At 40.4% G+C, this 13,530-nt stretch overlaps 1 protein-coding gene across 4 annotated transcripts in view; it reads left to right on the top strand.

The window, feature by feature from the left end:
* Nucleotides 1-8,909: 8,909 nt before the first annotated feature.
* LOC131243598 (uncharacterized) overlaps nt 8,910-13,530 on the top strand; it is an 87,978-nt gene continuing 83,357 nt past the window's right edge. The window contains exons 1-3 of one of the 4 annotated variants that reach the window (XM_058243073.1): nt 8,916-9,554; nt 10,846-10,926; nt 12,035-12,431. In XM_058243073.1, coding sequence (XP_058099056.1) covers nt 8,931-9,554; nt 10,846-10,926; nt 12,035-12,103 — 774 coding nt within the window. In that variant the 5' untranslated portion in view covers nt 8,916-8,930 and the 3' untranslated portion in view covers nt 12,104-12,431. Of the gene's footprint in view, nt 9,555-10,845; nt 10,927-12,034; nt 12,432-13,530 lie in introns of those variants that run through there. The other 3 variants (XM_058243075.1, XM_058243067.1, XM_058243071.1) reach the window with 3 other exon arrangements.

A 13,530-nucleotide genomic window follows, 5' to 3' on the forward strand; every position in this document is an offset into this window, starting at 1 on the left:
GTTTTAAATTATGTGCATTCTGATGTATGAGGGCCATCGCTCATGGTTTTTTATGGAGGATCGTCATGGTTTGTCACATTCATTGATGACTACTCTAAAGGGGTGTGGGTTTAATTTATGAAAAATAAATCCGAGGTTTTCACCAACTTCAACCAGTGAAAGGCGATGGTGAAAAAACAGTCAGGGCAAAAAGTGAAAGTGTTGATGACAGATAACGGTGGAGAATTCACTTCAGGGGAATTCAATCAATATTATAAAGATGAATGGATTATGAGACACAACACAGTGCGCCACACGCCAGAGCAGAACGATGTGGCTAAGCGAATAAATCGGACTCTCTTAGAGTGGGCCCAATGCATGATGAGCAATGATAGGTCAGGTAAGGAATTGTGGATTGAAGATGTTAACACAACTTGTTGCTTGGTAAATCGGACCCCTTCTATTGTCATTGGATGTAAAATTTCAAAGGAAGTGTAGAGTGGTCAACAAGTAGACTACTCAGGGCTACACGTATTTGGTTGTAAAGCTTACTCTCATGTACCGTCAGTTGAGAGAGATAAGCTGGACTAAAGGGTTAAGAAGTACATCTTTGTCAGTTATGGTGATGGTGTGAAGGGTACAAGCTACATAATCAGGATCACATGAAAAATCATCCTTAGTCGCTACGTCAAATTTGACAAGAGATCATTATTCCGTAAGGATGAGCACAAGAAAATAGAAAAGTTGGTTGTTAACATTCAGGATGATACAGAAATGCAGACAGAGGTACATGATCGGGTAGAGCAGCCACATGTGACAAGGAATCCGCTAAGGGATAGTAGGTTATCGATGAGATACAAGGATTACTCAAATATTGTATTCGCTCTCATTATAAATGAAGGGGGTCCGTTTACTTTTTAGGAGGCTCTTAATGAGTCAGATGTTGAAAAGTGAAAAGTTAGATGAATGATGAGACAAACTCCTTGTACAAAAATAAGATGTAGGAGCTAATGGAGCTTCCCATCTGCCATAGAGCAATCAGGTGCAAGTGATCTTCAAGAAGAAATATGATAGGTACAAGGCGATGTTGGTAGCAAAGAGATATATTCAGAAGGAAGGTGTTGACTTCACTGAAATATTCACGGCGATAGTTCACACGGAGAAGTTTAAATTCTGTGTAACTTATATGGGCTTGGCGAATGTGTAAATGGAAAACAGAGTGTACATAAGAAGCGATGATGGAGCTATTATGTAAGGCAGAATTAGAGATGAGGATAAGAAGTTATGAAGAATGAAGATTGAAGACATTATGGAGATTATTGTTGATGTCTTAAATCTGTAAACAATAGGGTCTGTATATGTCATCAAAGGGTCATCGATGAGGTGTTTATGCCATCGAAGTCCCATCGATAAAATCAATGTTGGTTGGTGAAACTTTTTAGTGTTGTTACTTGATATCATCGACAGATTGTCGATGTCATTGAAGACCCATTAAAGATGCGCACAGAATTATGCAAGTGCAGGATTTGTTTCCTATTCCGGTTGTGATAGTATATATATCGAGTGTAATCGGGATCAGAGTAAGGGATGGGTATTATAGGGCTTTCGAATTCGTTCATAAGGGTTTCAAGGGCATAGCTAGGGTTTGTGAAGTGGATTCGAGGCTTGTTCGAATAAGTAATACTTTATCTCTTGTAATTTTCACTTTCATTAATGTTGTGGATCTCCAACACACATTATAATGTAAGGTGAGTTGGCATCATAGTCCGAAACTTCTTTGTGCAGTTGTTGAGTGTGTCCAACCAGACCCATTATAGTGTCGGCCTTTCAATGGGGCTGACCTTGATGTATGTATTGTCGTCCATCTATTTCGCAAGTCATTTTAGGGCATAAGCCCAAAATTGAATCATATCCAATTCCCAAGTGACCCATAACATAGGAAACAATGGTGATTGGCTATTAATTAGCTACAAAAGTTTTGGATCAAGCTGACATTTGTTTTTTTTTCCTTTCATCTAGTTTTTGTGACCTTATCAACCAGTTGGATAGCTAATAAATATTACCGGAACATTACCTAAGATTTGCATCTTCTTCATGTTTTGGGCTCATGCCCATGATCCGAAAAAATGGATGAATAGTGTGGATATATAATAAATATATCAAGGCAGGGCCATGGTAAGAACCGCACCGTCTTGATTGTGGCCGAGGCCGCACCCAACACGCTACAACTGCAACTTGTATACTTGCATCCCAAGTTTCCTCACTAGGAGACTCTGTCCACTTTAATTGATGGCCGACAGATAAAAGCACTCCTAGAAGAAAAATACCAAAAATCTCCGTACATGGCATTGTATGTGGGAACCGATTGCTGAGTTGCAACGCCATCATAATTTGTGGCATCAATCCATTTTTCGCGCAAAGATGCTATTTATTTAAGAAATTTGCGCCATGAAAACGGTGGGCCCAGATGAAAAACATACCATACAGGTCGGCTCATCAGATAAGCCACAACGTCAGAGAGAATGGTCCCCTGATGGTCTGATGCCCATTGCTGGTATGGCCTACCTTGAGACTGGATCAGCCTGATGACGTTAAATAAGACGGAAGCGGATTGGCTGGTGCTGCGTCAAATAAAATGAAGACTCTAAGAAGTTAGCGAACTAGGTAAGGCAACGGCCTCACCCAAGCTACAGCCTTACCATGGGGTCTACCTTGATGTGTGTATTTTATTTCGACTTGGTCATTCATTTTTTTTCATATTAATTTAGAGCATCACTTTAGAAATGAACCGTATCCAATTATCAAGAGGACCATAGCATAGGAAACAGTGGTGATTCGCTATTATTGGGCTACAAAAGTTTTGAATTAAGTTGATATTTTTTTATCCCTTTGTTCAGGTTTCCATGAATTTATCAATAGATTAAATGACAAATAAATATTACGAAAACATTATAGTAAGCTTTAGAAAAGTTTTAAAGATAGGTGCTCATCACCATTATTTCTTATGGTAGGGTCCACTTATGATTTGGATCTTCTTTATATTTGGGTTCATGTCCTAAAATAATGTCTAAAAATTAGATAAACAGCATACATACATCGAGGTGAGCCCACCCCACTGTCTTGGGTGAGACCGGGCTGCACCTAATCCACTCCCAAAGAACCTACCCTGTAAGTCAGCCTCTAGAAAGCAAATTAGCTGAACAATACCAAACTCTGATTAAAGTTGGGCATCGGACTGAGTCGGATCGGATTGGGTCCAACTCAAACCGATTCGAAATGTACATGGCCTGATCCAAACTCGATCCGATCCGGGATCGAGTTCGAGTCACCTGACTCGAACCGATTCGAAATTTACATGGCCTGATTTGATCCAAGTCCAACTCGGTTAAGAAAACCGAGTCGAATTAGATTGGGCACGGTTCGAATCAGATCCCTGAAATCAAGTCGAATCAAATTGGGTACGATTCGGATCGAATCCCTGTAATAATGGACCACCAGCGAGCAGGGACCGCACGGCTAGCTAGGGCGAGATCCAGACAGTGGGCCATGGCTGGTCGACAAGCCACAACCGCACAACGAGCCAGTGCGGTCCACCACAATGAGCTATTGAGCTCCTAAAATAAAAAAATAAAAAATAAACTGGAGTGGCTAAGTGGGTCCTACTTGATGAATGGAGAATGAAGATGATGAATGGCCGGATCTGCTGTGTGGAGACTCGAGTGGCCGGATGCCGGATCAGGATCAGGATCGGTAGACAGATCTGGAACGGGATTGGGATCAGGAGTGGTGTGCCAGGATGTGGAGTGGAGTCTGAAGACTCTGAACTGATCGGATCGGGATCGAGATCTGCGTTCGGGTAGAGACAAGACGAGAGGTATTTGGGGATTTAGGGTTCGGCGCGGCAAGCTCTCAGGTGCGGGTAGAGAGGTTAGGGTAAAAACATAAAGGGGTGTGTGTGTGTGCGCGCGTGTGTGTGTTAGGGTAAAAATGTAAATACATACTTACTAATAGATCCGGTCCGGATCAAATTGGATCGGATCCATTTGGATTAGGCTTCGGATCGGATCGGTCCGGATTGACCACGATCCGAACCTGATCCGAAAATCATTTGTATCTGAATTACCCAATTCGATCCACACCGATCTAGGCTATTGGTTCGGTTCGGATCGGGTTGGATTCATCAGATTAGATTAGACATGCCCAGCTCTAACTCTGATTGGGGACACTTCTTTGTTGAAATAAGACTAAGAAAAATTTCAATTTTAAGAGACTGATAACCAAATAAGTGTAATTTTTCTTTCTAAATACGTGTATCATCCATCCTGCTCTGCCGGTGTATCAAAGTTTTTCTCCTTTGAACGACCATCGCTGAACTGCCCATGGCTATGGGCCCGACCTAGCATTCCGAGGAACTTTCCGTCGCAGCCCTACCTAGCTTTGGTAGGAACTGCCCATCGCGGTGGGCCAATCCGCGTCCACTTTTGTCTAGCAAGGGTCCAAGAAAAACTCTCATCAATGGTAAAGAAGATGCTTTAAAAAAGAAAAAGTTCTCAATAATCATTTTAATGTGATGATAGTACGGTCTAATAACTTGAATATAAACTACGTAGACATCACATACAGCGGCTGTAGGAATACAGCCATTCTTTTTCCACCAAAGTCTCTCGTGTATGGAAAATCTGAACCGTGTAATAGGTTAGCCACCCCACGATGATCTATCAAGTCCACTCATCAAGTGGGACACAACATACAGACTATTGTATGACTTGATAGGCCTGATTTTAATAATACGTGATGATCAATATTGGTCCAGAGTTTGAACGGAACGGATATTCTACACTTGTGAGATGTTGGCACGAAAGGAATAGATGCACGTGTAAGTTCACGAACGGCTACTGTAAGTGCTCATTGCAAAGCATCTGATCTAACATACGCCGCAGCTGCATGGAACGAAAAAGTAATACGTGGAAAGTGCCGCGTCCCGCCAAGAGGAGGAATGCATGTCGATGTGAATCCCGGACACTGATCACGGACGCGGACTGCGTCTGCCCCTGCTGTCTGGACGGATTAGGTCTAGGCAGGGCCTCTGTGGGGCCCAACGTTATGTTTGATTTTTATCCCTACCGTCTATCCATTTTACCAGTTCATTTTACGGCATAAAATAATAGATGAAGAAAATTCATGGCTCAAACAGATCACACAGTTGAGATTGAATACCCACCGTTGAACGACCATCGTGAAGCCCGACCTAGCATTCCCAGGAACTTTCTGTTACGGCCCCACATAGCTTTCGCAGAAACTTCCCATAACGGTGGGCCCCACCTAGCTACCGGTCGAAGGAAGCTCCTGCGAAAGGCCTTTCAGACAATCCGCGTCCTCTATTGTCCTGTGAAGGAAGGGTCGAAGAAATACTCTAATCAATGGTACGAGAGATGGTTTAAAAAAGTAAAAGTTCTCCATAACGCATCTTCATGTGACGTGGATAGTACGGTTTGTCCATTTTACCGGATCATATTAAGGCATAAAATAACAGATGAGGAAAATCCATGGCTCAAGCGGACCACACAGTGGAGATTGAATACTCACCATTGAAACTTCTACTTGAGAGCAGTATAAGTTCTGATCAAGCTGATATTAGTGCTTTTCCTTCATCCAAGTCCGTGTGACATTATGAACCGGTTGGATTACAAATGAACATTGGCCCTAAGAAGGTTTCAACCATTGGCGTCATTACCATTGCTGCTTCCTTTAGTGTGGTCCACTTTAGCCTTGGATCTGCTACGTTTTCGGACACATAAAATAAAATGATCTTAGAAAATGGATGGACAGCAGGGATAAAACTCCAACATCAAAATAGCCCCACGGAGCTCCTACCTGGACCCAATACGTCTAGCGGGGGCGAGACGCGATCAGCGTCCACTGATCACCCATAGGCAACGCACCGTATCTTTGTGGTTCCAACGTTCTTTCCCTCGTAGCATCGGAATTTTATACAAAATCCGTGCCAGTAAAACGGTAGCCCCACCATAATGTATGTGTTTCATCCATGCGGTTCATCTATTTTTATAGATCATTTTACGATATGTGAAAAAATATTAGTTATATCCCAATCTCAAGTGGACCACATTATATAGGAAACAGTGTTGATTGAAGGTTGACTATTAAAATTTTTTTGGGGGCCATAGAAGTTCTGGATCAAGCTGATCATTGTTTTTACCCTTCATCTGAGTCTTTATGACCTGATCAACCGATTACAGATTGGATGTCAAATAAACAGTACGAGGGGTTTTAGGAGGATTTTAATGGCGGATATCCGATTAATATTGTTTTCCTGTCGGTGTGGTCTACCTGATATTAATATCCCTCTCTTTCTTGGGATGAAGCCCTAAAATGATACGTAAAATGGATGAACAGAATGGATGGAACACATACATCATTGCGCGGCCCACAGCACCGTCCACCGGGCTGGTGGCAGGGGAGTAGCCAATCCGTTTCCTCGTTCGAGTACCATACCATTTCTGACAGCAGAACGCATGGATAACCCGAACGGTCACGGGACAATCCCGCATGGAGAAGACTGTCTTATGAATGAGACCTGCGGAGACTTAGGATGCAAGTAATGCATGACCGAAAGGTCGTCGGGACCACCACCATGGTGCCTGGTTGTGTGGAAAGTTGGAGGGTGGGGATACACCGCTATGATGCCCCTGACCGGAAGCGGATTGGCTGGTGTGCCACACACCAGCTATAGCTAGTGTATTGATGTCAGTGAGTTCCGTCACTCCCATCACCAGGTATGTGCTATATCTAAACCGTCCATCCATTTTACGAGATTGTTATAAGGCTTGAGACGAAAAATAAAATAGATCTACCAATCAGTTGGACTACATTGTAAAAAGCAGTGGGAGATTGAACGTCTGCCATTGAAAGTCTTATGGGGTTCACGGAAGTTTTGGATTAATATGAAATTTGTTTTTTCTCTTCATATGAGTCTTTGTAACTTTATGAACAAATTGGATGGAAAGTAAATGTTATAGTGGCCCTACCCAATTTTTAACTGTGAAAATCATAATCGCGGCTACTATTTGTGGTGTGGTCCAAGTGATCTTTAGATATGATTTATTTTTTGGATAGCTTTAAAATGATCTCTAAAAATGTGTGAAAGGTGTAAATATAATAAATACATCATTGTGGGGCCCACAAAACTTTGATCTCATTTGAACCGTTCATATGACTCAAAGCTCGAGACGCTTCTGCGCTCGTCTTCGCATGACACATATCTACACTGGTGCATGGTACACCAGCCAATCCGCTTCCTTCTTATGAATCAGACCAGAGGAGACTTAGGATGCAACTGCAAGCAATGCATGACCCAAGGTCGTTGGGACCACCACCATGATGCCTTGTTGCGTGGAAAGTTGCATGGTGGGGATACACAGCTATGATGGCCCTGACCGGAAGCGGCTTGGCTGGTGTAGCACACACCATCTGTATAGCTAGGGCAATATTGACGTCAGCGCGTTCTGTCAGTACTACCATGAGATATGTGCTATATCCAAATTGTTCATCCATTTTACGAGATTGTCGTAAGGCTTGAGATAAAAATGAAACAGATCTAACGATCAAGTGGACCACACTGAAAAAAGCAGTGGGGGATTGAACATCTACCATTGAAACCTTTTTTGGAGTCACATAAGTTTTGGATCAATTTGAAATTTGTTTTTCCTCTTAATTCAGGTGTTTGTGACCTTATGAATAGATTGGATGAAAAATAAATGTTACGGTGGGCCCTACAAATTGTTAAACCATGAAAATCATTATCTCTGCTCCTATTTGTGGTGTGGTCCGGATGATCTTTGGTTATGATTCATTTTTTGGATAATGCTCTATAATGATCTTTTAAAATATATGAACGGTGTAGATATAATAAATACATCACTATGGGGCCCATATAACTTTGATCTCCTTTGAACCGTTCATATAACTCAGAGCTCGAGGAATGTCATTGTTCATCTTCGCACGACACGTACCTACAGCGGCTATATAGCTGGTGTGTGTGGTACACCAGCCAATCCACTTTCGCAGAATAGGTGCGGCCCACTACATTGATTTATTTATTTTATATATGCACTGTTTATCTGTTTTGCCTGATCATAGATCTTAGGTAATGAGCCAAAAAATGAAGAAGATCCAAATCTCAAATCTCAAATCTCAGGTGGACCATACTATAGGAAATACTATGATTGAACGCCATACTGGTGAAAACTTACTAGGGCCAACTGTAATGTTTGGGAATTGTTTATTTGACACCTATTGATAAGGTCACATGGTTAGTTTTGAACTAAGATGTAATGTGTGCCGGAGATCTACATCATCAATTAGATGAAACTTTCCATAGTGGCCATGGGCTTAAAATCAGGCCAATCTATAACATAGGTGGGCCACACCATATACACCAATTGGGAGTAGATGCACCCCCACTGAAACATTCGTGATTGTTTATGGGGCCCATGGAGATGTGGCTCAGACATCTAATCCATCCATTGTGTGTGTCCCACTTGGATGAGGGTTCACAATAAATTTCAGACCATTCCAAAAATCAGGTAGGCCCTACTAAGTGTTTTAGATGTTTTATGCATGATTTTACAAAGATTCAGTTTTTATGGCCCACATGAGTTTCAAATACAGTTGATTTTGGGACATGTCATAACCTAAAAGGAGACACACAAAATGCACGGTGTGGATGTCCAACACACATGAGGTGGAGCCCACAGATCTCGAACTCATGGGTAATTCCCATAAGGTAACCTGATCATATACGTAGGAGATTCCATGAGGTCGATATCTGTGGGCCCAACTTGGATTATTTGCCCACTAATGAACAGTGGCAAACACAGCCCTATAAATCAACACTAACACAAGACCACAGCCCAAAGTCACCCACCCAAACCATGGCATCCAAGCTAAGCTTAAAGCTTGTCCTGTACGAGAACACAGGAGAGGTTTTATTTGGAGAAGCTGGAAAAGATTTCATAGATTTTCTCTTCAGCCTCCTTGTATTGCCAATTGGGTACGTTTCAAAGCTCCTCACAAAGCAACGCATGGTGGGATGCGCTGGAAGTCTCTATGATAGCTTTGAAAATCTCACCGTTGATTACATGCAACCCAACTTTGATAAAAATACCATCCTCAACCCCAAGACGTCTATTCCGATGAGCGGTCAGAATCCTCCCCTTCTGTTGCAAGATGGTGCTTCCACCACATCAAAGTACTACTCATGCGGCAGCTACTACAACTACAGCAATCACTACTACATCACAGATGTTAAGGACGCGGTATGTGAATCTTGCAACAAAAAAATGGCTCAGGAGTTTGTCTATGTTAGTCCTAAAGGTGTAGCATCGGGATCAGACGGTGGAAGAGGGTGCGTTAAGGGTGTGGTGACTTACATGGTGATGGATGATTTGGCGGTGACGCCCATGTCTACCATATCCAGCATTTCTCTACTCAACAAGTACCAAGTCAAGGACGTAAGTGCACTCAAGGAGAAGGTTGTAGAAGTAGGCATGGATGAGGTATTGCATCTCTCTCTTACTCTATAAGTTTGTATAAGTGCGTCCATTGATCAGTGATCCAAACCGTTGATTCTATGGACCTCATATATGCACCAAAATCTATAAATTGGATGGAGTTGGACGATGAAGTTGGGTTAACGTTGTTTGGACAAAATTTCTAGAGTTATATGGAGTCCTACATTTTGTGTTTGGAAGATATAATTGTGGAACTCGTCTTACATGCTACAAAAAAACCGATTGTATATGTTAAAAGTGTCACATGCTTCCTCAACATGAACATGGTGACCCAAATGAAATGGACTTACATGATGTAAGATGCATATTGAATTGAATTGATATAGTCCATCCATCATGTGGCTCTCACCATTAATTTTCAGCCATCTTCATCAAATAATCTTAATCTTGCTATTTATTTTTTGAAAACATGAATGGTCCATACTGATCATGTTAGAAAAAGTACGCTCATTGATATGAACCAAAGTGGAGTCTGCACGTCCCTTGTGTCACTTAAAATTTATCAGGACATAGGGGAAAGCTAACACCGTAACAATATCCCCCATATTTATTAAATGGCAAATAGCATGTGATCCACCTCCAACGTGGTGTTAAGGAAAGAGAAGAGGAATTATGTTATCTACTACGTGAGTGGAACTCTAAAACTCTGTCCAAGTGAACTATTTCACTACGAAAAAAGAACTATTAGGCATAGTGTTTGCTTTGGACACGTTTAGGTCATACTTAATAGGATCTAATATCATCATTTTTACTGATGAGCTAGCATTGAAGTACTTTTTTTTTTTCTAAGAAAGATGTCAAGCCACCTTTTTTTTTTTTTTTTTGGGTTAGCTTGTTAATACACACCCATGTCAGTACACACACTCCATGTTAGCCACCCCCGCTAGGGATCGATACTAAGACCTCAAGTGTTGAAACGAGGTATCTCCACTGCCAAGCCACGTTTGTTAATATGGATCTTTCTTATCCAAGAGTTCCACATAAAAATATGCTATAAAAAAGGAGTTAAAAACGTAATGGTCGACCATCTCTCTCGCATCACAAATGTGAAAAATTCATGCAATTGGATGATCCTAACCTTTTTAATGTGCACTATTTTGTTACATCCATTTTTACATGCCATAGATAAGATGATTAGAATTATCAAACTAACTTAGGTCACACTTGTACCCACTAATACTCCTACAATATTGATCATATCATGTGGGATTCAATATTTATTTAATTTTATCTTATTATATTTGACGCATAATTTATTTTTAATTCCATTTGTTAGGGTTTGGATCTTTTAAGGGCTTCCTTGGAGTCGAAGACAGTACTCACTGACGTCTTTGGAGAGAAGTCAAAGAAAGAGCCGGTAATGTAAAAAAAGATGAAGAAAAAGAGTGTGCACCCAGCATCTTCTATTGTAAATGATGTTGAGAGATGTTAGTTATAAAATATATTTATATGTACTTTTCCTTTTTATAAGTTTTTTAAGAACATTTGGTTGGAAATGTTTATGGTGTTAAGTACCGCAGTTTGAAGTTCAGATTGACCATAGTAGTTTAAGTGCATTCTTAAACCGATGGTTTTATTTCAATATTCATAATCATTTATATAATGAGACTCATAGATGGATGTGATACTCCTCTCAGTTTCTTAGATTGGACTATTTTAAACTGACGACCATTTCACTCCTTTCATGTATTGGCCCTAACACAGCTTTACCTCAGACCTGACTTGGCCCAATCCTATAAGGCCAGGGCCAACCTTTTTAGCCTGAACATGGCTAGGGCTAGGGGTATGAGTGGCGTAGTGCCACTTGATAAATTATTAGGATTTGTTTCATTTATGAGATTCTGGTGCTCTAGTTACACGTAAGTGGCCCCAATATATACACCATGACCCTTGTATGTACCCTCTAAATCATGGAGGAACATATAATTCCATTAGAATGACCTCAGAGATAACCAAGAAACTAAAATCATAACTCCCTAATATTTTATAAAGTGGTCAAAATTCAGTTGACCCTAGGCACATTGAGGCTCTTTTGCCAAGTCACTTAAACATATGACAGTCAAATCATTGATATGAACCATCCATTATGTTTGTTCTACTTCTTACAGGCCAGCATAAAAAAGAGAATGGACACAACTAATCCAATCAATTCATTTGTGATAAAATTAATATATATATATATATATATATATATATATATATATATATATATATATATATATATATATATATATATATATATATATGTAAAAAATTAATGATATTTTGGAAAGTAAAAATAAATAATATTTTGGCAACTACTTTATTTTGAAAAATCTTTCAAAATCTAACAGGATCTCACTTGCACTGATTGATACCCGCGGGGTACTAATCATATCCTTAGTGTGAATCACGTAAATCTTCTTCATTTACAATTTTCTACTATATATGCTGATGTTCGTTTTATTTGTAAATTGGGTTTTTAGGATTTGGCCCAGGAATCGAAGACAACATTCACTGGTAGTTTCCGAGTGAAGCTCGAGGCCATGGAGTAGCTGGAAAAGACAGCACTCTATAACAAACAATCTGCCACCGTAAACCAGTGTTGGGGTGGGAATTCCTTTGCACATTATCTGCCAGTTTTCACTTTTTTTTTTTTTTTGAACCATGCATTGGGATTTTCCAATGTCATCAATGAATGGTAGGTAATGAATTATGGGTACTGCTCTTCTTCTTTTTTTTTTCTTTTTTTTATATTGAAACATTTTGGCTGGAAATGTTTATAGTGTTTGATCTGTCATAGAGCTCTTCAAATGAACTCTGTTTATTCTGTGATTTCGACATTGCATAATGTCTGTAAATTTTGGATATTTCTAGCTCAAATTCCAAACGTCCGCGGGCATGTTTTGTATTGATCATAATTCAAAAACCACACTTAATAGGTGACCATAATGGTCAGTTGGCTCAAAATAAATCTAGGTGAGAAAATTTTGGTATACTAACCTCTTTGGGAGATATTTGGGGCATGGTCCATGAAACATGGAATATAATGACACCAACCATTGAAACCTTCATGGTGGGCTCCGCACAAATATCCCATTCCTTGATAGAGACGGGGGAGGGCCAGATGTAATTTGCTTTCATTGTCGGTGGGCAAGGCAACCAACGCTTGGCTATAGCCACCATCAGGAACGGGGGAAATGGATTTCGGTACTTGGTATGGTGTATTGGCCTACATATACATGCACTTATCAAATTTTAACCGTATTATGGATGTTGGATATTCAACCCGATCAAATCACTGATTTAATCATGGATGGATATTCGCAGAAAATTTCACTCACTAAGACTTGTGTTTGTGGTTTCTACATTTTTGCTAATAGGAGTTGAAGGTGTCATGCATGCCATCTTTATACCCATTTTCTATAATTCTCTGGACCGATGATTTCATAGATGCTGTCATGCATTGTTGATCGCCAAAAAGGAAGTAGATTCATAGATCAACTGGGTCAGGTGATAGAAAACAGTGGGGATTAAATTTCCATAGTTGAATCAAGGGTAACACGCAAGGGAATAGTGGGATTGAATGCTCATCATTAAAACATTTTGGGCATACCACGAGACTCAATTTGAGTGTTGAATCTCTCTCAATTTTGAGCCATTTCCTAAAGTAAGGTAGCAAAATAAATGGATGATTTTTCACAACCTCAAGGTAGGCCCCACATGGTCAAGGTTAAGTTGGCACGACAATCAAGCGTCACTAAAATTTTCTAGAAATGTTTTGGATATTTTAAGTCTAGACCACGAGGGTTGCCCAGCATTAGGTGGGCCCCACCATGATGTTTGAGACAAATACACTGCGTCCATTGGTTTTCCACTATCATTTTAAGGCATTCGCCCAAACACGAGGCTAATTCAAAGCTCAAGAGGGCCAAATGAGCAGAAAAAGTGAGGATTGAATGCCTACCATTGAAACATCCGT

The sequence above is a fragment of the Magnolia sinica genome, chromosome 4 (genome assembly GCF_029962835.1).
Source record: "Magnolia sinica isolate HGM2019 chromosome 4, MsV1, whole genome shotgun sequence".
NCBI classification, from domain to species: Eukaryota; Viridiplantae; Streptophyta; class Magnoliopsida; order Magnoliales; family Magnoliaceae; genus Magnolia; species Magnolia sinica.